This window comes from Heptranchias perlo, chromosome 38 (genome assembly GCF_035084215.1).
Source record: "Heptranchias perlo isolate sHepPer1 chromosome 38, sHepPer1.hap1, whole genome shotgun sequence".
Classification (NCBI taxonomy): Eukaryota; Metazoa; Chordata; class Chondrichthyes; order Hexanchiformes; family Hexanchidae; genus Heptranchias; species Heptranchias perlo.
In genome coordinates this window covers 8,591,113-8,617,218 of record NC_090362.1, presented here as the reverse complement: position 1 = coordinate 8,617,218, position 26,106 = coordinate 8,591,113, and the positions used below count along the sequence as shown (strand labels likewise).

The 26,106-nt window shown below is 41.5% G+C and overlaps 1 protein-coding gene across 4 annotated transcripts in view; it reads left to right on the top strand.

The window, feature by feature from the left end:
* The window catches only part of znf592 (zinc finger protein 592), a 133,907-nt gene that overhangs the window by 88,478 nt on the left and 19,323 nt on the right, over positions 1 to 26,106 (top strand). For all 4 annotated transcript variants that reach the window (XM_067973388.1, XM_067973387.1, XM_067973389.1 and 1 more), the window contains 5 exons: positions 198 to 2,644; positions 10,916 to 11,094; positions 13,142 to 13,318; positions 17,396 to 17,558; positions 22,713 to 22,994. In XM_067973388.1, the coding sequence (XP_067829489.1) occupies positions 218 to 2,644; positions 10,916 to 11,094; positions 13,142 to 13,318; positions 17,396 to 17,558; positions 22,713 to 22,994 (3,228 nt within the window). In that variant the 5' untranslated portion in view covers positions 198 to 217. The remainder of the gene's footprint in view (positions 1 to 197; positions 2,645 to 10,915; positions 11,095 to 13,141; positions 13,319 to 17,395; positions 17,559 to 22,712; positions 22,995 to 26,106) is intronic.

Below are 26,106 nucleotides of genomic sequence, written 5' to 3'. Positions count from 1 at the left end.
TATGGTTTTGTGTACTCAATAGGTTAGTGCACAGCAGGGGTGGCCCTGCAGCATTTAGTTTTTGCCTTTCAGTAGATCTTTGCCGTTGCTTCTTTCCGTCGACACATCTGTAGGATGTCGGCTTCATATTTGAGTCCATTTTGTTTCACAGATATGATGTAATTGTAATTAACATTGTGTTCTGTCTTTCTTTTAAGGTTTATCTAAGTTTCCAATCATGGGTGACATGAAGACCCCAGATTTTGATGACCTCCTAGCTGCTTTTGACATTCCTGATCCAGACCTCGATGCCAAGGAGGCTATCCAGTCAAGCAGCGAGGAATCAGAAGGTCATCTGAAGCAAATGGGGATTGGTATAGACGAATTGTCTATACACCATGTAATACCTACCCCTGACGTCCCAGTGGTGAGTGTTATTGTTAAGAACACCAGTCGACAAGAGTCCTTTGATTCCATCACGGAGAAGGATGGCCATCAACTCGGACAGAGCCTGCTTCAAAATGGGTTTCGAAATTCTGATATTACCTCTGATACCCATAGTCTTGGACATAATTACAACAAATTGGTTACTGCCTTCATAAATGGAGATAGTTCCAGAAACTATTCGGATACGTTTGACACGCCAAGGTCAGAAACTCTACCAACATTTAGTCAGTTTAGTCCTATTTCTAGCCCAGAGCCGGAAGAGCCCATGCACGATGTTGGGATTGTACATGAAATTAAACGGGACGAGAGACCTTACCTTTGTTCTTCAGGCCTGTATATTTCTACAGAGAGTTCTATGATGGACAGTGCGAGGAAACAGCCTGAACAAGCTGTGACCGAGCTGAGCATGTTTGATGAATATTCCAAAAAACGAGAGAAAGCAAACGAGATTAGAAACTGTAAAGTGAAGGAAGCCAGCTTGGGCCAGAGGACAAACTCAACAAATGTATCTGAAGAAGCAGAGCAAGAGGACAAGGACTTTAACAAAAGCAACAGTTTGTTTGACAGCTTGCAGTCTTCAAGTGACCTGCATAATAATAGCTTAGGAGAGCCAAAGAGCAGCAGTGTTCCAGAGATGAGCTTGTGCTCTTCTGTCCCACCTCGCCAGCGTCTAAAGTCAGCTCATTCAAAGCTGTCTTCTTGCTTAGCAGCATTGGTAGCTCTTAATGCCAAAAAGGCATCAGAGTTCCCCAAAGAGGAACAAAAAGAAAACTCTAAAGAATCCTTGCTGGCTTTGAAGGATGGGGTCAAGGGCAGCCCCAAAATGCCAAAGTCACCAAAGAGTCCAAGAAGTCCCATGGAGGGAGTAAAGAGAATGATGAACAAACAACCTGATAGCCCAAGGAGCGTGTCCAGTGACCACAGTGGCAAAGGATCCCCGTGTGTTGCAACAGGTTCACCTCCAGCCATCCCAAAAGTAAGGATCAAGACCATTAAAACTTCTTCTGGTGAAATTACCCGGACTGTGACCAGGATAATGCCAGACTCCGAACAGAGTGAGTCAAGGAGTTCACCTGAACAGTCAGTGACTGAAATGGCTCTTGCTGAGGAGTTGAGCTTAAGATCTAGCCCTGTGACCAGTGCACCATCGCAGATCCACACTTCAACAGCAGTGGAAAATGGAAAAAAGCAAATGTCAGCCAGAAACATGGCTAATGCAGTCAGTTCTCTGTCTAGTATACCTGTCAAAGGGACTGCTTCCCAGGTGTTTGATGAAAATGTAGATGGCAACAGCAACTTGAAAGCCATGGCTGTAACAAATGCATCACCTGAGAATGCTAGCAGTGCCATCATGATGGTTGCTGGCATGGTTCAACAGCAGAAGCAGGTTGCGGTAAAGCCGTCATCAAATGCCTCCAGCACGAGTCTCCTGCCAAAAGCTGTTCACCTGGCAAGCCTTAACTTGGTTCCGCATAGCGTGGCTGCCACTGCTGCAGCGAGGTCCAGTACATTGCGGCAGAGCCAACAAAAGATGGCCACTCAGGTGGTCACAGTGCCACTGGTACAGCAAGTCAAGAAGGCAGTTCCGCAAAATAGTCAGTCCCCTACTTCAATTCAGAACATTGTTGTAGAAGCTTTTAACAAACTGTTAAACAGTACCAATCCTGTGCCAAACTATGCTCCAAATCTTAAACCGCCTGCAGACAGTAATGTATCCATGCCAGCCCGTGGCTATCGCTGTTTGGAATGTGGAGATGCATTTGCTCTGGAAAAGAGTTTATCACAGCATTATGAGAGGCGAAGTGTCCATATTGAGGTGATGTGCAGCCATTGCTCAAAACTGATGGTCTTCTTAAACAAGTGTAGTTTGCTTTTGCATGCACGGGAACACAAGGGCAAAGGCGCTGTTATGCAGTGCTCTCAGTTACAGATGAAGCCCATCCCTTCAGACCAAATGTTTTCAACCGCTCCAGTGACCTCTACTGTGACGTCAAGTCCGCCCTCCCAGGCTGCGATTTCTGCTGCCCAAGCTGTTGGGAGTTTGACCGTAATTGGAATGGGTAGCCCAGCTTTCAGTCATCCTGCCATGCCTCTGCACTGTGATTCACTTAGATTAATACGTCATGGGTTAAAATGCCTCGAATGCTATCAACAGTTCCAGGATTACTCTAGCCTTGCAGGACACTACCAGCTAGTTACAGATGATGCTGAGGCACCGGTGAGTAAATTCAAACTATATAAGAGAAATGTCTTGTCTCATTTATGGGGGAGGTAATACATACAACACATAGGAACAGGAGTAGGCCATTCAGCCCCTCGTGCCTGCTCCGCCATTTGATAAGATCATGGCTGATCTGTGATCTAACTCCATATACCTGCCTTTGGCCCATATCTCTTAATACCTTTGATTGCCAAAAAGCTATCTATCTCAGATTTAAATTTAGCAATTGAGCTAGTATCAATTGCCGTTTGCGGAAGAGAGTTCCAAACTTCTACCACCCTTCATCTTGAAGTTTATTTATTCTGTACGTGAGCTCATCAACGTGAGGTAGATTAGTGCTGGGGAATAGAACTCTTCCTATTTAAGTCATCCAGTGTCAGTATCAGCTAGTTGCAGAGTAAAGTTCTTTCTATTCTGCTCCAACACCATGCCTCAGCTGCAATCTTATTACATCAATGTGACATTTTTTCCATTTCTCATTCCAGGCACCCTGTGGCCTCTTAGTGAGATTGTCAATTAGTGTTGAAATAGGGGCACTTTTGCTTTATCAGCTCATGCCCATCAAAAACTGGATTGAGACTGCCAAACTCATTTCATATAGGATCCTTATAGCCCGTAGACACAGGAGATTTTCACCCCATCATTATAGGCTGGATTTTAACTGAAGTCCCAGAGGTGAAAGGCCAGTGTCTAAATCAACTATGTCACCCAATTCCAAGAGTGATTTATAGGTATCATGTGCCACTTCTGAAATGATGAGGCTCAGATTCAGAAAGCTCCTCCTTAAATCAGCACCAATATTCCGCTCTCTCCATGGTCACCCTGTACCCTGCATCATCTCTGGTCAAATGGGCAGGCAGATAATCTACTGCCATGCCTTTACAAATGCTATTCTGAGCCACAAGAAGAGAAGTCCTAGCCTCCAGCTTGCCGTTCCAGCTGAAGGTTTCGCTGAGATCAGTTGCTTACAGTTAATAAATCATGGTCAAACTTTAACCTGTGTTATGGACACCCATTCTTGCTTTCCAAAAAAAAAATGGTCTTCTTAGACCTCAAACACAATAGGAAGAAAGCCTAGATTGATGCGGTTCTACGAAGCCAGCTGCTTAGCATGCACATAAAAATGTCGTCATGTGTTGTAGATAGGTGGTTTCCTACTCCCACATTGTGTAAAGCCCCAGGGTTTAGGTCATTGTGCCAGTTAATTTTTCTTCATCTGAAAGGTTGCATTCTTAGCTCCTCCTATTCTAATTCTCACTCTTATATTGGGACATTTTCCACATGCTACCATTCATGGTTTTTGGGGTTAGAGGACAAGTAGAGCCAGTTTCAGTTAAAATGGAACTGGCGCAATGGCACATGTCCTGAGACTTTTACAACATGGAAGTACGAAACCAGGTATAGATAGATATATCTATAGCAACACAACATTTTTATGTTTGTGATAAGCAAGTGATATTCCCAGAACCAAGAATAGTAGACGTTACTTCTACAATATATGGAGGATGCATATCATTTCAAGAATACTGTGCCAATTCTATCTTTAGATGAAGCCATAACTCCCAAGGAGAGCTGTAGAATTCTAGAATTCAATGGGATGGAAATTTATTTTTAATGATGCATAAACACAGACTTTTTAATTGGTATGCCTTCATATTGGGAATGCCCTCTGTCCTCTCTCTATTGGGGAATCCTTCAGTATTGGCATGCCTCTCCAACTCTGGTTGCCCAGAAAGATACAGAGCTGAATGCTGCAGGGACAGGATTTCCACATCGCTTGAAATAGTCCAATAAATAGCGAGATGGATATCTCCTCCAATGACCCAGTGGATAACTCTACTGATATCCATGGTGCTGCACAATACAGACCAAAAAGGGGCACAAGTTCAGTTGTTGGTCAGTTTTGAGCTCAGCTGGGAGCATTGCAATTGGTCTCAATGTCCCCAGACTAGAAAAGGGAAAATAAGATGAGGTTCCTGCTGCCTTTGCCATCAAGAGACCCCACTGGATGTCAGGTAATAGCGCCGTAGTGACATGAAGGATAGTCCTGGAAGGTGGCAGACAGCCGTGGAAACATAATCCAGCATGAACCATCCCTTCTTTAGCAGAGATGGGGGGAAAGTTTCTGGTGGGAGTGGAGTAACAAGAGGTGGGAAATGTTGCCGTTGCAGCTCAATATCTTGCGGCAGGCATGGCTACCGCTTCTCTTCTGCGGGAGTAGAGTTATGGAGGCTCTCCAATATTGAAGGATTTCCCAGACACAAGGTGGATTAAGCAGGGAATTCTGCAGTCACAGAGCAGACAGAATGGAGGGATTCACAACTGAAGAAGGAAGCAACTGAGCCAGTTAGATCCTGAAATGTCTTAAGGGCCTAGGCTTGACCCTGGTCTGTTAATTGTCCAGCAGATCTGGACACGGCAGCAGGATCAACCCCACCCCATTTTTCTGAAGGGTGGGCCCAGTGGTCTAAAAGGCATCTGTCAGTATATGGGCGGGTGCATGCAAATTAATTTAAAATGAGGGAAACACAGCCTGCAGTGTGTTTACTATCACGTGCCCTCATTGAACGCTGGGGCCACATAATGGTCCCCAACGTCCAGCATCTAAATGTCAGCTAAGGGCAACTTGAACTTTCTCCTCAAGATGAAAGTGTATAGTCACTCCCAGATCACTGGTATGCAAAGGCCCCAAGAGCAGCAAGACAAATAACAGAAGATGAAAATCTCAATATTGTAGGGAGGTCATAGACTGCCTCTTCCTCCCCTTGCTACAGTTGTCTGCCTCTGCAACTTTGCACTTCCAGGTTGGCGTGACTGCCAGCAGGGACCAGGGAGCCTGCCTCACTTACGCGTGATCCTGGGGTCAGAATTACGGTCGGGGTCAGGGGGATATCTACGGGGCGGGTAGAAGCCCCAATCCACCAAATATACCCCCTAATTGAAAAGCCTGTGCCAGGATGTCAGATCTGCCCCCTCACAGCATCAGCTCTCCTGCAAATATAACCAGCCTCATTATTTTAAGGAAGAAAGAGAAAAAATTATGAACTCCATAATTTGCTTCCTGGAATGGCTTATGGAGACAGTTATGCTCATAAATTGTATTCTTAGAAAATAACATGCTTTAATGCTGTTCTGACCCAGACAATTTGAGATTCGGGCTTTTCCCCTCTTCCCCTTTCCTGCCCCCACCCTCCAAACCACTGAGATCCAGAAAGTTGGTGAGACCCAATATCCTTAATGAAAGCTCACGGGTTATTTTCTGCTGCTGGTTACATTCTGTTGTAACTATTAACGCTTGCAGCTCAGGATTGGGTATCATCACAGCCAAGTATGACATGTTCAGGCACCAACTATAAACAACAACAACAACAACTTGCATTTATATAGTGCCTTTAATATAGTAAAACATCCTAAGGCGCTTCACAGGAACATCAAACAAAATTTGACACTGAGCCACACAAGGAGATATTAGGACAGGTGACCAAAAGCTTGGTCAAAGAGATAGGTTTTAAGGAGCGTCTTAAAGGAGGAGAGAGAGAGAGGGGTGGAGACATTTAGTAAGGGAATTCCAGAGCTTAGGGCCTAGGCAGCCATTGATGGAGTGAATAAAATCGGCGCTGCGCAAGAGGCAAGAATTAGAGTAATGCAGAGATCTCGGAGGGTTGTAGGGCTGGAGAAGGTTACAGAGATAGGGAGGGGCAAGGCTGTGGAGGGATTTGAAAACCAGGATGAGAATTTTAAAATCAAGGCATTCCTGGACCAGGAGCCAATGTAGGTCAGCGTGCACAAGGGTGAGGGGAGAACGGGACTTGGTGTGAGTTAGAAAACAACAGCAGAGTTTTTGATGAGCTGAAGTTTATGCAGGGTGGAAGATGGGAGGCTAGCCAGGAGAGCATTGGAATAGTCGAGGTTAGAAGTAACAAACCCAAGAAGTATAAAACTTGGCCCCTGTAAAGAGCCTCTGTCATTGTTGCAGTGTTTACAGGTTAGGCTGTCTGGAACATTTGGCTTCAGCAGTATTAAATAATTGATTTAAATGCTTGCTGCGACTGTTGTGTAACCAGTTAGTATTTTAAACCCCAGGTTAATGGCAGTAACTTGACCATTGTCAATGCAGCTCCCTCAGGCTCTTGAGCTAACTAACCCCTCCAAGCTAGCTCCCTTGGGCTCTTGGGCTTTGTCACCTCCTCCCAACCAGTTCCATCATGTTTTTTCCTGCATTATAACAGTGACTACACTTCAAACATACTTCATTGGCTGTAAAGCGCTGTGATATCCTGAGTTTGTGAAAGTCGCGATATAAGTTTTTTTGAGTCATTAACTGCTCCCAGCCAGATCCGATGACCTCTCTCATCCAGTTCCTCTGGGCTTTTGCACTTAGTAACTCCACCATTCGGCTGTGCACCGTCTATCTAGTATTTAATGTTCACACAATAAGTAAGGTGCTGTTTGTCAAGTGATGAGTTGCTGTTTTCACACACATATCACAGTTGAAAAGTATTGTGCCTGTGTGTAATAACACTATGGCCGTGAGATCTGGAGACGTTTTGTACCAAAACTTTTCAAGAATTCTGACCTCCCACACATTTCTCACTGCTCTGTCCTGCCCCCTCCCCCAAACAGTGCTACCCAGCAGACTAAAGAAAAAAAAGTATGCATTATATAGTGCCTTTCACACCCTCAGTACATCCCAAAGCACTTTGCAGCCAATGAAGTACTTTTGAAGTGTAGTCAGTGTTATAATGTCGGAAACACAGCATGCAATTTGTGCACAGCAGGGTCAATGAGATAAATGACATGATAATCTGTTTTGGCCGTGTTGGTTGAAGGATAAATATTGGCCAAGACACCGGGAGAGCTTCCCCTGCTCTTCTTCAAATAGTGGGATCTTTTATGTCCACTGAGAGGGCAGATGAGGCCTCAGTTTAACATCTCATCTGAAAAAGGGTACCTCCAACAGTGCTCCAACTGAGCATTCACTCAGTACTGCATTGGTCAAACAGAATATAACTGGATCAATCAGGTTAGAAATCTAGGACTTTTAAAATATGCACCGGCACTTGCATGTGTGTTTTTTTTTGTACACATTTGTAAGTTGTGGGAATGGAACATTTTCCCATTTTTTGAGTACAACACTGTAAGGTCAGGTACAGAATGAAATAGGCACAAGATATATCTCCCTCTATAATTTCCCAATAACTAGTCTTAATCCCAGCCTCTAAGCAACAGTCATTATTTCACTTGAGTGTTGCTTCCATTTCAAAGCATCTAGGTCAGGCTATCAGTTGCAGACAGATTATGAGCAGTTCTATCTATTTCCTGGGGAACACTACCAATTTGGAAATGCCATCTGTAAGGGATCTACCTGAAATGCATTTGGGCAAAGAAGATTGGGCAAAGAACCCATCAGTATGTGTTCGATTCATGCCCAGAGATGAAAGAACAGGACCCTCCCCACTTTGCCATCTAGTCTTCCTTGAATTCCAATCTTTTATTGTCCCTTTATTCCCATCATCCTGTACAAGTTCTGCACCACGTTATTCTGTGCTCTGGTCTTCCCTAATTTGATTTTATTCAATCAGTCCTTTCCTACCAAGTAACTTAGTGTATTGGAGTGCCTGCTACTTTCTACTGTGCCTCAGAAAAGGAGATGCTGTAATCCCATTTAAGCTGTTCCCCACAAAACAGAAACCTGTTTTCTTTCAGACACTTCTGTTGTTCATTGTTCTCAAGTATCTTGGGATACTTTTCTGTATAGTAGGGTTAATTGGATACTGTAAAACTTTTTTTTTATTCGTTCATGGGATGTGGGCGTCGCTGGCAAGGCCAGCATTTATTGCCCATCCCTAATTGCCCTTGAGAAGGTGGTGGTGAGCTGCCTTCTTGAATCGCTGCAGTCCGTGTGGTGAAGGTTCTCCCACAGTACTGTTAGGAAGGGAGTTCCAGGATTTTGACCCAGCGACGATGAAGGAACGGCGAAATATTTCCAAGTCAGATGGTGTGTGACTTGGAGGGGGATGTGCAGGTGGCGTTGTTCCTGTGTACCTGCTGCCCTTGTCCTTCTAGGTGGTAGAGGTCGTGGGTTTGGGAGGTGCTGTCAAAGAAGCCTTGTCAAGTTGCTGCAGTGCATCCTGTAGATGGTACACACTGCAGCCACAGTGCGCTCGTGGTGAAGGGAGTGAATGTTTAGGGTGGTGGATGGGGTACCAAACAAGTGGGCTGCTTTGTCCTGGATGGTGTCGAGCTTCTTGAGTGTTGTTGGAGCTGCACTCATCCAGGCAAGTGGAGAGTATTCCATCACACTCCTGACATGTGCCTAGTAGATGGTGGAAAGGCTTTGGGGAGTCAGGAGGTAAGTCACTCACCGCAGAATATCCAGCCTCTGACCTGCTCTTGTAGCCACAGTATTTATGTGGCTGGTCCATGGTGACACCCAGGATGTTGATGGTGGGGGTTTGGCAATGGTAATGCCGTTGAATGTCAAGGGGAGGTAGTTAGACTCTCTCTTGTTGGAGATGGTCATTGCCTGGTACTTGTCTGGCGCGAATGTTACTTGCCACTTATCAGCCCAAGCCTGGATGTTGTCCAGGTCTTGCTGCATGCGGGCACGGACTGCTTCATTATCTGAGGAGTTGCGAATGGAACTGAACACTGTGCAATCAATAGCGAACATCCCCATTTCTGATCTTATGATGGAGGGAAGGTCATTGATGAAGCAGCTGAAGATGGTTGGGCCTAGGACACTGCCCTGAGGCACTCCTGCAGCATTGTCCTGGGGCTGAGATGATTGGCCTCCAACAAACACTACCATCTTCCTTTGTGCTAGGTATGACTCCAACCACTGGAGCGTTTTCCCACTGATTTCCATTGACTTAAATTTTACTAGGGCTCCTTGGTGCCACACTAGGTCAAATGCTTAGAATATCTCAGCACTCTCCCTTCAGGCCCTGCCAAGTACTCCAATGCGCTTGAGTGATATCTTCCTGCATATAAGATGTTTCGGTATTTATTTTCATCCTTGTACGAGATGTATTTGTACAGATGTGAGGAAAGTGGCAGAGCAAGTAACAGTCAAAGAACGGGCATTAATAAGCAAATTCTGAGCATATGTACAAGATCTTCGCATTACAGAATGAATTTTAAAATCTTGGTCAATGAAAAACAATAGGAACCAAAGAGTAATGTTCGAAATGAAAGTTTTACATACTTGTTAACAGAAAGATGGCAAATAGAACATTGTAGAAACAAACCCAAAATTCTCAACTGAGGTCAAAATGCTTAACAAAAAGAACCATAATAGATTCTCCTCACTGGTCAACAAATTAACAATGATGAGAACAATTAAACTTAAATTCCCTTTTATTCGATACTATTTCCCAATCTAAGCTAAATAGCAACAGCTGCTTCTGATTCCATTTAGTTACGGAGATGCAGTAGTAGAATGTGTGTTTCAGTTTACAGCTGTCAAGAGGCCGTTGCCCCCTCGCTACTCCCACAGCCCTCAATACACCACGTCATGGTAACATGGCCAGGTCATGGTTCTAATGCACAAACTTAACAAAACGGTCATTTGGTAATAAAATGGAACTGGAGGTATTCTTTCCTAAAGTTTTATTTTGGAGGTTTGTAGCTCCACTGTGCCCCACACTAAAGAAAATATAATTAAACCAGAACTGTTTAAAATACCAAATATAAAAAAATAAAATCTGTTTTGTGGATATTTGAAAGTAAAATAGCAACTAGTTTTACATAGGACTTTGCTGCAGGAGTTCCTCATGGCAGTGTCCCAGGCCCAACCATCTTCAGCTGCTTCATCAATGACCTTCCCTCCATCATAAGGTCAGAAATGGGGATGTTCGCTGATGATTGCACAGTGTTCAGTTCCATTCGTAACCTCTCAGATAATGAAGCAGTCCGTGCCCGCATGCAGCAAGACCTGGACAACATCCAGGCTTGGACTGATATCTGGCGCGAATGTTACTTGCCACTTAAGTGCCAGGCAATGACCATCTCCAACAAGAGAGAGTCTAACCACCTCCTCTTGACATTCGAAGGCATTACCATGTCCATTGGTGGATCAAGTTCTAAATCAACACTGATATTTCCTAAACATGTGTACTGGGGACTGATCAATGCATTCCGGTTCATTCCCCACCCCCCAAAATAATGCAGTTTGTTTGGGACCGAATAATGCAATCTGTAAAAGTGACGTGTATTAATTGAATATTTTATAATTGCAGTTCTTGCTTCCCTCTTTTTTTTTCTAAGACTTGTCGGAGCTGCCAGATGATGCTGCCCAATAAATGCAGTTATGCTGCTCATCTCCGTATTCATGCACATAAGTCCCCTTACTGCTGTCCGGAGTGTGGTGCGGTGTGTCGTTCAGCTTATTTCCAAACCCATGTCAAGGAGAACTGCCTACACTATGCACGAACAGTAGTGTACAGGTCAGTATGTAAAGGGCATTCTGGCTCTGAATAATAATAAAGTTTTCTGAATAATAACTGGTTTAAATTCCCGTTCCAAAGCAATTAATATATTTAGGCATCTAGAAATGAGGGAAAGAAAGCACAGTTTGCTATTACAAACTCTCTTCCTGCGGAAAGGTTATAGTAATCCTCCAAGATATCTCCTAATAAGGAAAATTACTTTGCCAGTCCCTACCAATTTCTAATACACCTCAGTGTGCCGGTCATTGCTGATATAACTGAATATGTGGAGGTGGGGACAGAGTAAAACGGTAGAATTATAATTTGGATTATTTGGATTTTTGAGACCTCCTCTCCATCAATCAAAGAAAACAAAGCTGGCAGCATTGGAAGATGTATCAACGCAACATGTTATTTCTGCACTGTGCAGTGGTTGTTGTCTTTGAGAAATGCAGAGTTGGAAGTAAGGTACCCTTGCCTTCTCCACTGGCTGGGAAGGAGAATTGGTAAGCAATAGATCACACTGCAGCACTCCAGTAAATTCTCTAATAGCTGGTCACAAACTGAGAGGCCTGGGAGTAGATTTCCTTTCCATCCTTTTGACTTTATCCTTGTCAGAGTGTAGTAAGCGAGTCTCTGTTTGAGGTTGAGATGGGTTCGATATTATGTGCCTGGTGCTCGAAGATTGAAACCAAGCAGACTCAGGAATCCAATACCTGAACTTGGTCTGCAGTACTCCAGGGAACCACTGAGTTGACCCTCCAGCCTGGCTCATTATGGGACATGGAGGGGTAGACATGCCAATGAAAACTGAGCTCCAGATAATCCTGCAGCCCTAACAGGTAAGAGGGTGCTGGCATTAATCTGCACAGCTTTAGCAAGTTAAGCTGCAGAAGTATCCTGCATACATTTGGAGGTTCCTAAGCTTTGGCTGTACCAATCTGCAGTTACGCTCTCAGCTTGGGAAAGTGACGTACCTCCTTCTAGAGGGGTAGTGTACTCTTCATATCATGCAAACAGAAGCTCTACCTTCTCAGTATCTTTCATAGCTCAGTTTGGCGACTCTTAAGCATGGTAATGGATATCTGCAAGTGTCAATACCAAAATAAATCTCCTTGACTTAAGGGGAGAGTAAAATAATTGTTTAAATGAGACCGAATCGTCAATGGAATCCTTACATGACAATTTCTAGATCTATACAAAGGTTGAGCGGGGAAGTGATTGATTAGTCTGTGGACTCTGGAGAACGAATCAGTAAATGTAGCTTTGATATTAACTGTATTAAATGGTATTTCTAAACTGAGTTTCAATGCTGGGCAAGTTCAAAAGTGAAACCTGTTTAGTGTTTTATCATCATCAGACTCTGGACTATATTTGTTCTCCTAAGATAACCAGTGATGTAGAGTATTGTTTAATGTTATTTCTTGGATGTGGATTCCAGAGACTGAAACCGTTGGATATAGGAATCCTGCTCAACAGTGTGGTTGGAATCCTTATGTGCATGATTATGAATTTCCAGCTGCTTCCTCATAGAGAGGAAGGGTAAACTGGAAGACACATTACAGCCAGCTGCGCTTGGGTCTCCTAATGTCACATTATAGAAGAGGCCTGGGGGCAGCTCCTTATGCTTGCAGTGGAGCCGTGCTGGGACATTCTCTGTAATTTGCCATTGCCAGAAAGGCTTAGCAGCCAGGGAGACCCTACTCCAGAGTCTTCTGGTTTCTTCAAAAAGAACACATTAATAAAAATTATGCAATGTCTATTATTTTGTTCTGTATAAAAATGGGGAGAGCTTATGGTAAAAAAAAAACTGCTCTCTTTAGATTTTTCTTCCTCTAAGTTGCATCTGGTTTCTATGTATTTTACCATTTTATTCAGAGATAATCACATGCTTGTGAAATATTGCTTAAATCTTCCCGCACTAAAAGGACAGCAGTACAAAGAGAAAACGTAGTTAATTCCATCTGTTCAAACTGAAATGCAGGTTTTTACTTGTGAAGTGGTCAAAGTAATTGTGGAGTTCCTTGCCGTGCCTCTTATATTTTGCTCTTTCCCCTTCATACAGGTGTATGCACTGTGGAGTCATCTTTAATGATCCGAACACACTCAAGACTCACATCCAAGTCGCCCACTGTGAATTTTTTCATAAGTGCATGATATGTCCGATGGCCTTCAAGTCAGCCCAAAGCGCCAGCTCTCATTACAGCTCTCAGCATCCGTTAGTTAGACACCGGCCACCTGAGTAAGTTCAACATCCTCACGTCAGCTTATCTGAATTAGTTATAGGTACAGCTAGATAAATTCTTGGAAATTTATGTCAGCTTGAGCAGGCCTTTTAACGGTTAAAGGAATACAGTACTTGACAGGAATGGGGTGATTTGGCATTTGACACACACATGAATTATGCTGACCTGATTTATGAGTGTGAAGCATGGTATCACACCCACCACTGTCAAGCACCCAGTTTATGCAGCTGAGAAAGTTGGTTGAGCATTGTGAAAGTTGCATTAAAAATGCATTGCAGCTTCACTGCAATGAACTGTGTTATGTTTGAAGTAATGAACGTTGATCCCACGGCATCTGATGATTCAGTTGAGATCAGCAGCTCACAGTCTGGGCAAAACTTGCTGTCACTTGTAGCTCGGACTCTTGATGATGGGATGGAGTATGTCGCTTGAGCCTTACTTTCTCAATCAGACAGCCTACGTTGCAGTCACACTCCAGATTTAGCATCCATCCGAAGATGAAACGGCTAATCTTGTGGAGTGTAAATCAGATGCCAAGGTCTGAACTGACTCCAATGCGAAGCAGAGTGACTGCCTTCTCCATTGAGTCTTGATCCTCTTTCCTCTGGTCTGGATTCAGGCTGCATTTATAATAACTTCAGTATCAATGCAAAGCTATGGTACAAATGCACCCATAGTTGTGGTTTGCTCAGCTCACTCCAATCCATTCCCACTGTGATTTTCCTACAAACCTAATCTCACAGTCAATTTGACGACCTTCTGTTTCTAGATACTGTTGTCAATCATTCTCCCTTGTGCATCAGATCCTATTGTATTGTTGCTGTTGGTGCTGCTGCTGTTATTTTGTTAGGGGGCGGGGGCTTATCTTCTGTTTCTTTTTGAGTGGCTAAAACCTTCCACAAGATACAGCTTTAATGTTTCTGGGCATCAATTAATTCACTAAAAATAAGCATCTCACTATAACAAACCTATTTAATTAGCAAGGCTGCAGTGAATCTCAAACTAAATTAGATAGCAAGAAACAAGAATCTAAATGTTCAGTTACAGTTTTGAGATGCAACTGTTTGTTTTTTTATATATATATATAAATGGTGCAATGAACTCAAGAAAAAGACAAAAGGGAAAGATTGAGAGAGGAGTTGTTGTGTGGAAATCCTTTTTTTCTCCTTTGAGCCTGTAGTGAATATCTAGAAACAGGAGAGTTCTTCAAATTGATTGTGTGATTAGGTTTGTACAAAAATCACTATTAAAAATAGTCATGCCGAAAAGAATTTTGCAGTATTTCTGCTGGCATAGTGGGGTTGCTTGACTCCACTTTGCCCCTTTCCCTCTCTTTCCCCCCCCCCCCCCCTACCCCCCCAGCCACACGCAGCTAGGACCGAGATTAAATATTAGGGTGGTTAGATTTGTAAATCAGATCTGTAAACTATTCCAAACTGATGGTCTGCTTTGCGCATTTGTGGATCACAAGAAACACAAGTGTGAAATGGTAGATTAAAATTTGTTTAAGTTGCACAGGACATTTAATTCTTCCATTAATTGAGCTTTGTTATGTGGCCAGCATTTCCAGCTTCTTGTATACACCTGATGTCTAGAAACCCCAGAATCTTTGCTCCAAGATTTGTTGCGAACAGAACAAATGTCATGTAAACAGCCTAGAATATTTTCCCAATCATTGACCAGATTTAATTCAGATGACAAAGAGTATCTTTTGTTCTGTGTGTAAAATAAAGAAAAATTCTTGTATTACTGCCAATTTATAATGTCCATTTAGTCAGAGCTTTTATTTAACTTTACAATGAAAATTTTAATTTCACAGTCTTTCACAATCTTTCAGGTTAGTAACAGTGCCAGGATGCATTTCTTGTATTTTCGTAATTGGCTTCCTTTCCCAACTTCACGAGTGCAGAACTCAAGTGAGGAGCATCCCATTGTTGCCACTTGCCAGTAATGCTATATCATCAAAATGTAGTGATCTATTTTAAAGAGATTTACAGCCCCAATTCCCTCACAAGACCTAAAAATTAAAGCTAGATATCTGATTAACGGGGGGAAAAAAGTATTGCAAAATACCTTGCAGATCAGAAACTGAACTTGCGTTCATCTCACTATTCATCTACTCACACTTGTGTTCCAATTAACTTTTCAGTGTGTTTTTGCCAGTCCTGTTAAATGCCATGCTTGAACAGTAGTGAAAAACAGAACCTGTGTACTACAAGAATAGAGAAATTTGCTAGTGAATTCACAGCAGAATACTAGGCATATTCATGCTGATGCTGGCCTCTCTGTTCAGTTATCTGATGTGCCAACATGCCTTAATGCTGTAGATATGCAAGGAGCCAACTGAGATTTGCAAAATCTTCAGCTAGCCAGAAAAATAAAAATAACTGGATTCATGGCTGTCTAATGATTTTCTGTAAGCTCCAGTCTTCACTGGGTAACAAATATTATCAGGTAATTTGTGTGAAAAATAACGTTTCCAAATCCAAATGTGACACACTGCAGGTATCTCGGTAACCACAGCTCTAGTTATCATCTTGGTTTAAGCGATTATCTTCCACTGTTTCTTCACATTTAGCTGGATATTATTTTCCTCATTTCTCTCTACCTCTGTCCTCATCTAAAAATTTTGATTCTTTTGACTCAATTCCGCTTTGTTTCATAACACATGTATTACTATTTAGTTGTGTTGACACGTTTTCTACATAACAAGCTTATTCATGCATACAATGCACCGATCTCCAATGCAAGTATTTGCCACCAATGTAGAAAACACTGCAGGGAATGCAGAGCAAGTCGGTCAGCATATGTAAAGATGTAATGTTCATCAGAACATTAAATTGTCTTTTCTCTTTATAAATTCTATCTGATTTATGTATTTCCAGAATTTTCTGCTTTTACTTGAGATTCCCAAACTGCATTTTAAGTTTTTTTTTAATTCTTCCAATTTACTTGCCACACCCTGTAAAGAGGCTGTGTCATCAAGATCGCTGTAAAATAACAATGGCGGTTGCTGAAAGTGATCATCTTCCTCTGTAGTTATTTTATTCATCTGGAATTGCTGAGAGTTACTGATGCCATTATTGTTGGCGTGTGTTTATTAACATGTATGTAACGGCCAGTCCAAAAGAAATCAGAACAGCAATTTGTTTTTTAACTTCTTAACGCTTTCATTGATAGAAAGTGGAAACCAGTCAGTCACTGGCCATGTAAGACCAGACTGCAGTCTGATGCTCTTTTCAATGTTCACCTCAATGACCAGTCCTGCTGTCACTATTTTTGCCCACATTATTCCAAGATGCAAGTGCACATAATTCTTCGATACAGAATTTCCCCATTTAAGTCTTTATTGAAAGACGTAGATAATGACACACTGATGAGCATGTTAAGAGAAACACCAGGATAAGCCCTGCAAAGACTTTATCCTCATATTTTTAAAAAAAATAACCTACAGCCTATATGTCAGATATTTTGTATATAAATAAAAGCTGACCGAGAGTTGAGTGTTCTGATCAAATCAGCCATCTCCACACTACTGAGGTTAGACATGGAAATGTGATGGTCTGTCGCTTGGACCTAAATTTTAACTCCGAAAAACGGGCGGGTTGGGGGCGGGGAGGCAGTAAAAATGTTTAAAATCTAAAACCTGCCTCCATCCCGCCCATTTCCAGTTTTAACTTCCTTCCACTTCACCCATTCAACTGACAGCCAGCCTGTCGGGCAGGAAACCGGCTAAAAGAAAAATAAAAGACGTCCTTATGTCAAAATCGTAAGGGCGTCCGGGAAACCTGTACTTTGGGGTTTCCCATCAGGAATTCCCCCTCCCCGCTGTCTTCCAGGCTCTGAGTAAAATTTAGGCCTTGGCCTCACGCTTTGGGCCTCAGTGCTGTTATTTTTTAATTAATTATCAGGATGTAATTTGCAGGAAAGTGGAGGACCTTGTCCTGGCGTATAGCTTTAATTTTTTAACCTTTTTTTATATTATCTGAAAGCGGTAAGATTTCTATTTGTTGCTCATGTGAATAAGATGCCAGTGGGTTGGTTGCTGATGTAAAATATTTCTCAACTTACAGAGTCATCTTCAAGTGCTCAATGTGTGAAACTGTATTCAATCAGCGAGCTTTGCTACACAAACACTTCGAACAGCATAAAAACAAGTTGAGAGTGTGTGTGTATAAGTGTCCTGTGTGCAAACTGCTCTACATGCATAAACAACTGATGATGGAGCACTTCAAGGTAGGTGCAGTGGTTCAAGGTAACAAGTATTTCAGTTGAGTCAAAATCATTTACATTTGTTGTGGTTTGAGGTCTATGTGTGCTAATGTGCTCATCAGGGAAAGAAAAGCAAAATAGTCAAGGTGTTGCTGCTTTTAAGTATTCTGCGTAAACTTATTCTGAAAACAGTGATGATACCATACTTTTTTTTAAAAATGGAATAACAGATGGCTTGTTTTTTTGAAAAAACCTTTCGTGCATTGAAGAGTAACTCACTCCAACCCAGCAGAGCTTGTGGAACAATTTTTTTTATATAAGTGGTTGTGTGGGCGTTTTGAACTTGGCTTGACAGTTTTCTGAAAATGGCAGGTTTTGCGTTGTTTGAAGGGAAAAATTCGATATATGTTGCGCCATGTTGCCAGGAAAGACTAGTGATACAGGAATATTTTAATGTCCCGCAAAGCCATAATGTGTGACAAACAAGGTACTTGGTTTTCAAAAAAAAATAAAAGATGTAATCGTAAAATGCATCTCCAAAACATCAGCAAAAATCCTGGAGTCCCGTAACTGAATTGGACTTTTTCCGTCACCAAAAACCGGTGGCTCTGGTGATAACTCTCTGGTGTATCCTTGGCTCGCTGGTGGCTCAGTGAATTTATCCGGTGATTAGCTGAGCCATACAGCCTAGGAAGATCTCCGGTTTGAAGCTTGGTCTGTGTTCACTTAGTTAATCTAAGGCCTGCTGACACTGACCGTCCTGGCTCCTGCACAATTAAGTCAGGAGTCAATGCTTTGAGACAAATGAATAAAATTGTTAGGAGAGGGAGAAAAAAAAATCCATGAATCAGAGTAACAGAAACACAAGTAATTTGTAATCATTCTCGTGGATGGAAATAATTATCATATGTCATGGCTGGCCAGGACACATTCTAGCATTTGAAAAGAAAAAGAAAGAAAGACTTGCATTTATATTGCACCTTTCACGCCCTCATGGCATCTGTATACACTTTACAGCCAATAAAGTACTTTTGAAGTGTAGTCACTGTTGTAATGTAGGAAACACAGCAGCCAATTTGCGCACAGCAAGCTTCCACAAGCAGCAGTGTGCTAATGACCAGATAATCTGTTTTAGTGATGTTGGTTGAGGGATAAATATTGGCCAGGGCACCGGGAAAATCTCCCCTGCTCTTCTCCGAAATAGTGCCATGGGATCTTTTACATCCACCTGAAAGGGCAGGCGGGACCTTGGTTTAACATCTCATCCAAAAGACGGCACCCCCGACAGTGCAGCACTCCCTCAGTACTACACTGAATTGTTGCACATCATCACGAAAGGCAGTCAAAGTTGCATTTTTAAAAAAATCTGGTGGTATCTCTTACTGTAAGATTGCATGAACTATATGTTATATATCATCTATCTCACCAGACTTGGTGCAGTTAGTACTTACCATAGATAACTTTCTAACGAGTAGAAAATCGATTGCAACACAATATTATCCAATATAATATTCTGTGGGTGTCTTGCGCTGTTATGTTTAAAGTATTTTCAAACATGGGTGCTATTTCCATATCCATATCTTATTTATTTATCTACTTAACATCGCTAGTAAGAGTAAAACACAGTAAAGCTACGTGCACTTCCTGTATCACATTTCAGCACCATACTCAGCAAAATCCTCGGCATATTTCTGAGACAATTCCAGCTGATTGGCTCATATGCAAATTTCTTAATTTTCATAAATCGCTCTGGAAAACTTTTGAAAATCCTTTCAATCACCATCTTTGCTTTCATAGTAACTGAAATATCTAATGTTGAAATTATGGCTTTAGGATGATGGGGAAAAATACATATTTCTCAATATACTAGTTAAACTTAGTGGTAAAATTAACTTTTGTTCCTATCAGTACCTTCATCAACATTTTTACTCAGAGGCCTCAGCCTTTCTGAAAAACCTAGGGTTTGAATCAATGTTTTTTCCACAAGAGATTTAGCAGCTCTAACTCCCAGCAAGCACCAGTACTTATCATTCCCAACATGCCATAGTCTGAGTGTGTGCACTCTGGAGCAAGTCCCAGCATGTGTCAGTACAATTTTAATAGTGATTATTATTAATTATATCCATATGATTTATAGCAGTTAGTGTTAATTGTATTCAGGTGGTGTGCATCAATTGGGGACTCTGTTGTGTCCATTTATATGAGAGCTTATCTAGGTGTGGAGTGGCTAATGTGGATCTCTGTGAATAAAGGCTAGGAAGCAACTGAAGACCAAGCTCTAGTATTCTATCCTTCACCACCTGGCTGTTCAATTTATTACAATTATGATCCCTTAAAGGAAGTGCACATTTGTGGATATTGGTTGAGGACAAAGATCAAGCTCAGCAATGGTATCACATGCAGTCAAATAGCCTGCCAAAAGTCACCATCAAATCTTCAGCAAGTAGGCATTGACTTCAACAGAGGAGTGGAACAAACTGTTAATGGTGGAAAAGTTTCCTTGAAGCTGAGTAACAAAAACAATTTCCTTAGCTTTAACATAACAGTAAAAATATTATTGCATCACTGTTCCTTCCTAATGACATGGTGCATTAGATATCATCATACCTGCTGCTGTACTCCCTTCTTCCTGTCACACAACATGAATATTGCCACCATTTTCAGAAAAAAAGATTAAATCTAAACCTTGGAACCTGTTTTCAGTTTTGACAGAAAAACTATTTTCAACAGCTTTTTCTTACTTCAATCAGTATGTGAGTAAGGGGATAGATGATGTGCAAGTGATGTGGAGACAGACACGCACTGTGGAATTTAGGGAGAGGGAGAATCCTAGAGGGAATCCAAGGGAGTGTCGGAGAGATGCAAAAACTCAGAGAATGAGCTGTAAGGTTTTTTCAGATAATTTCACATGTAAAAGCCCCAGAAAACTATATATTAACAAGACAATTTATCTTATTCAGTCACCATAAATCAGTGGACCTGATAGTACATTTCTGTGTTACAAGACATAATAGCCTGTTGTTATAAAACAGCATATCCTCTGACCCAATGCACAGTACCATGGGAGATCACCAGCAATTGAATTTTTAAAATACACACATTTCAAATCCCTGTGTCACACTTTTAGATTGACTGAAATTTCAAATCATTACTCAGTAGATAGGAGATGTAAGAATCAAAAATAGAAACCTATCAATAAGGAAGTATTAAACACGTGTGCAAATAATAAATCAAATATAAGTCGCCAGAATAATTTTCCAATAAAGGAGAAAGGGAGCCATGAAGTTGTTCGAAATATTTTTAAATATCTTTTCAGCCATCAATTTTGTTTTCTCAGTAACTTAGTGTCTAATGATGAAAATAAGGTTTGAAACATAATCAAGACATAAAAGATTTCTTATTCACAATAACATGATTAAGCATGTCTTCATTGATATTATTACTCAGAGGCCTCTGCCTGATGAAATGCCTAGGGTTTGAGCAGGTATTCTTCCCACACTGCAGCTGAAAAGACATCATAACCACAATTCCCAGTACGCTGCAGTCTGAGTGTGTGCAAGGTGGAGCAGTCTCCCAGAATGGCGGCAGTGTGATTCTCTCAAGTAATTGTGTACAATTCAAATAATATGTTTCCTCAAGCCATGGCTTGAAGCAGCAATTGAATTTGTTTTTTCAAATGACTTCCAAACCAGTTAAAGGTTGAACTTTGATTCTTTTCTGATGTACGTTTTGATAGGGAAACTATTTTTAAGTGCTTATTTTTATTTGAGAGCGGGAGAGAGATACTGCCCGAGAGCAAGAAAAGGAGAGGCTGCTTGAGAGGCAGAGAAAGATCGGGCGGGTACCCAGGCCCCAACATAACAATACATTTTTTTACATGATATAAGGTTCATGCCCTTATAGAACAGGTAGCCATGATGTGGAGATGCCGGTGATGGACTGGGGTTGACAATTGTAAACAATTTTACAACACCAAGTTATAGTCCAACAAATTTATTTTAAATTCCACAAGCTTTCACACTATTCACCTGAGGAAGGAGGAAGCCTCCGAAAGCTTGTGGAATTTAAAATAAATTTGTTGGACTATAACTTGGTGTTGTAAAATTGTTTACACTTATAGAACAGGTCATCCCTTTTCCTGTGCATTGCATGTCAAGTGTTACACTCAAAAATGTCTGATGCACCTGAAAAAAAATATAGGCAGTCATTGGCAATGCTTAGAGAAACTTCTCAGCAAAAGAAATAACATAGTCAGAATGTCTGGAGCCTCCTAACTGACCTTAGCAAGAATAAAAACATAAAGGCATTTCAGATTATAGAGAAACTCCCCAGCAACACAAAATATCAGTTGCAGAACGCCTGCAAAAATATTTATTTTCCAGAAGCTAATCAAAATAATTCACCCCCTCTGGGAAGATCTCTAATTAACTTGTTTCCAAATTCTTTCAATGGAGATGTACAGCTCTTCGCATAGCCTTTGCCTCAACTGCAGGCATTGCCAAGAGAGATCTGCTAATGTAATATAAATTGGGGATATATGTGATCATACCAACAATGCCCAGAGAATTGGAAGTAACTTAAAAAATACCTGTTATACATCTGCTGCTTTGTATTTAGAGGATACCAAAATGTGTGAAATGGATACTTGTTGTATTTTAAGATATTTAGCAGACCTTGCTATTTTGTGTCAGTTTATGTTGCTATTTCACACCAATAAAAGAAAAATCACGCAGTTGTTAACCAGTGAGAGCACAGAATTCTGTAAAGTGTCTGCAGAAATCTATTGACACCGAGCATCCTCCTTCAAGGTAAATTCACCAGCACACATTTTTGTAAAGTTTTAATCCTGGTGCCACTGTTTTTTGTCTGTCCCATGCTGTTCCAGTTTGTGTTCTTTGTTTCACATCTGCTTGCCATATTCATGAATGTGTGTTAAATGGTTTAGAGAGAGGAGAGTGAGAAATGAGAAGAGGGATTAATTGCTATTGATTTTACACAGAGCTAAATTAACATTTCTCAAAGTCCTCAGGTTTATATTGTGGTACCTTGCATACAACCAGATTCCGCTGTGTTACTTTGTGTGGTGAAAGATCTAAACTCCTGAGGTATAACGGCATTAACTGCTTGCAGTGTGCTGCCAGTAGTATTATTAATGCTCGTGGGTTTTTTTTCAATTAGGATGTCCACAACACTGCACAAACCACTGAAGAGCCTCCAAATCTCTGGCCTCCCTCCAAGGATACTTCTAGTGGCCAGAAGGCAGAAGCATCTACAGCACACACAGCTGCTAATGGTGTAGCCCCCAACAGCTTGAACAGTGGCAAAAAGGAGGAAACCACCATGCAGAAGTCTGAGACACGGCCAAAAGTGAGGAAGCCTGGCTGGACGTGTGGCGAATGTCTGCAGTGGTTTTCAGAGCGAGAGCTCTACGTGTCCCACATGAAGAGAAGTCATGGAAAGGTAAATAGCTTCCCTTTGCAATTCAGTCCTGTTGGGATTAACAACATGGAATACTCCTTCTGTTTTTACAGAATTACATAAAATTTACCGCACAGAAACAGGCATTCGGCCCAACTGGTCTATGCCAGTGTTTATGCTCCACACGAGCCTCCTCCCACCTTACGACATCTAACTCTATCATTATATCCTTCTATTCCTTTCTCCCTCGTGCACTTATCTAGCTTCCCCTTAAAGACATCTATGCTATTCGCCTCAACTACTCCATATGGTAGCAAGTTCCTCATTTTCACCACTCTGGGTAAATAAGTTTCTCCTGAATTCCTTATTGGATTTATTAGTGACTATCTTATATTTATGACTCCTAGTTTTGGACTCCCCCCCCCCCCCCCCCCCCACAAGTAAACATTTTCTCCAAGTCTACCCTATCAAACTCCTTCAGAATTTTAAAGACCTCTATCAGGTCATCTCTCAGCTTCTCTTTTCTGGAACCTGTTCAGTCTTTCCTGATCATTATATATGGCAAGATGTAGCTGGCAGCCAATTGTCCTAAATTCTTAACTGTATGTGTGTACATTTATGACTCGGTTATTCTTTAGCTATTGATCTTTCAAAATGCTGCAAGGTAAGTTTTGCAACACCTGGTTAACTTCTCTAGCACAAATGTAATGCACCTAATACATTGTGTCAAAAGAGGTACCTTCACTTTTATTAGACCCAAATCTTTGAATTCATATATATTGACCTTTTTTCCGTCAGCACCATCAGTTCCAAACTTTGGGCTCCACTCTATAGGAAGAATGTTGAGTCAATAGAGAAGGCAGAGTATAGATTCACGAGGATGATACCCGGTATGAGGAAATACAAATACAAAGAAAGGATGGAAAAATTGGGATTGTTTTCATTAATACAGGGGAGATTACAGGATGACTTTGATAGAGGTGTTTAAAATTATTAAAGGATGGGACAGGGTGGATGGAAACAGACTCTTTCCAGTAGTTGAGGGGTCTAGAACAAAGGGACATAGATATAATGTTACATGTAAGAGAATTAGGATAAAGAGCAGAAGAAACCTTTTTATACATAGAATTGTGAGGCTGTGGAATGCACAACCAGAGTTATTAATTGAAGCAGAGACCACGTCAACTTTTAAGAATAGGTTAAGTAGGTGGTTGAAGAAAAGGAAGAAAGGGGTATGAGAACAGGGTGGACACATGGGATAATACTGCTTGTGTGGAGGATAAACACCAACACGGACTGGTTGAACTGAACGGCCTGTTCCCATGTTGTAATTTCTATGTAATTCAATGATTAAGAAAGAAAGGAATGAGCTTGCATTTATATAGTGCCTTTCACATCCACAGGATGCCTAAAGTGCTTCACAGCCAATAAATTATTTTGATTTTGAAGTGTAGTCACTGTTTTTGTTAGGTTAATGAGGCACCCAATTTGCACACAGCAGGGTTCCACAAACAACAATGAGATGACTGGTGTTGGTTGAGAGAATAAATGTAGGCCAAGGCACCAAGTGAACTCCCTTTCTCTTCAAAAAGTATCATGGGATCTTTTACATCCACCTGAACATGCAGGCAGGACCTCTGTTTAACATCTCATCTGAAAGATGGCACTTCTGACACTGCTGCAATCCCTCAGGACTGCACACATGTGTTAACCTAGATTATATACTCAAGACCCTGAAGCACCATGAACATGCACTAGCCCTAAGGGCTTGCAATTGATTCCAGAGATTCTGTAATGATGCTATTCCTGCCAAAATCCATGCAATTTTTCATTTTATTTTTGTTTGAGGACTTCTTATCATTGCCACTGTGTTTAAGAATCATATCATTAAAAATGAATAGTGTTCATTTTAACCTCTCTTCCCCTTATTGATGCTTTTAAGAATTTTTATTTGATCAAATGCTTCCTACAGGGAGTGAGGAAAATTAGTTAGCAAACTTCACTTTAGTAACGCTTGCCTTTTGAAGAGTGGCTAACGTCAAAGTAGCATTGGCAGAAATCACCTGCCCTATCTGTTGGCTGGAGAATAGTGCAAAGAGTAGAGGGAGAGAAGAACAATGAAATAAATTATTTGGAGGAAAAAGTGATTAAACACAAAGATCAGTGTAATTTGTGGATTCTAAACATCAGCCAGCATTAGATGGGCGAGAGTCCTTTTACCGATAGACAGGAGGCACCGCCATTACAGTTAAAAGCACTGTCTCCTCCCCTTGAGCAAGTTAATTTGCTCAGAACTCTCCTGTACGTTTACAAACTTATTGGCTTGCCCTGGGCAACGGTAGGGAATGTATTCCAATTTATTGATATCCAGCAGGGCTGTGATCCCTTCGCTAGTGCCTGAGACCTCACTTGAAAGCAGATTGTGCATAATTAGTTGTTTTGGGATGGTTAATGCCACCCTGACTTTTTAAAGAAAAAAATCAGCATCCTTTCAGCTCCTCCATGACTCATGTTTCCTACTACACAAAAGTGTGGTGTTTTGGCCCATCTTAAAATGCTTTTATTTTAGGACAGTCAACAGTCTCATTTTGCCTCATACCTCCCAATATCTACTTGGTATTCTATGTGATTTGACCCAAAATTCCTGATCAGATTATCTGGCACTGAAGATGCCTTCCTCCTTGGGTGGGGGGTTGTTAGTGAGTCCTCTTCATTGTTGAGTTAGTTCCAAGGTGATACGCCTGGTAATGAGAGATTGGGACTGAGTTGATCCTCTGAAGCAGACTTTTTAATCCGATACCCGAGCCACGTAAGTCTGCAGTACTTTGAGGGTTCTTTTTATGATTGACCATCACCCTGGATCATTGGCTTGCCCTGGGCAGTGGTAGGGAATGTAATCCAATTTACTTACATCTAGCAGGGCTATGATCCCTTTGCTGGATCATTGATGGAACCTGAAAGGGTCGACCTGCAAATAGGACTGGGATTCTTCCCACTTGTCTGTAGATAATCTTGAAGCCCTAATAGGTAGGCTGGCCATAGCTGGAGAAGCAGCAGGAAGCTGATGACAGAGTGACTGTGTTCTTTCTCTCTACACTTCACACCGTTCTCCAGCTACTGGTAAGCTCTGTGGTTTTAGCAAGTTAAACTCCAG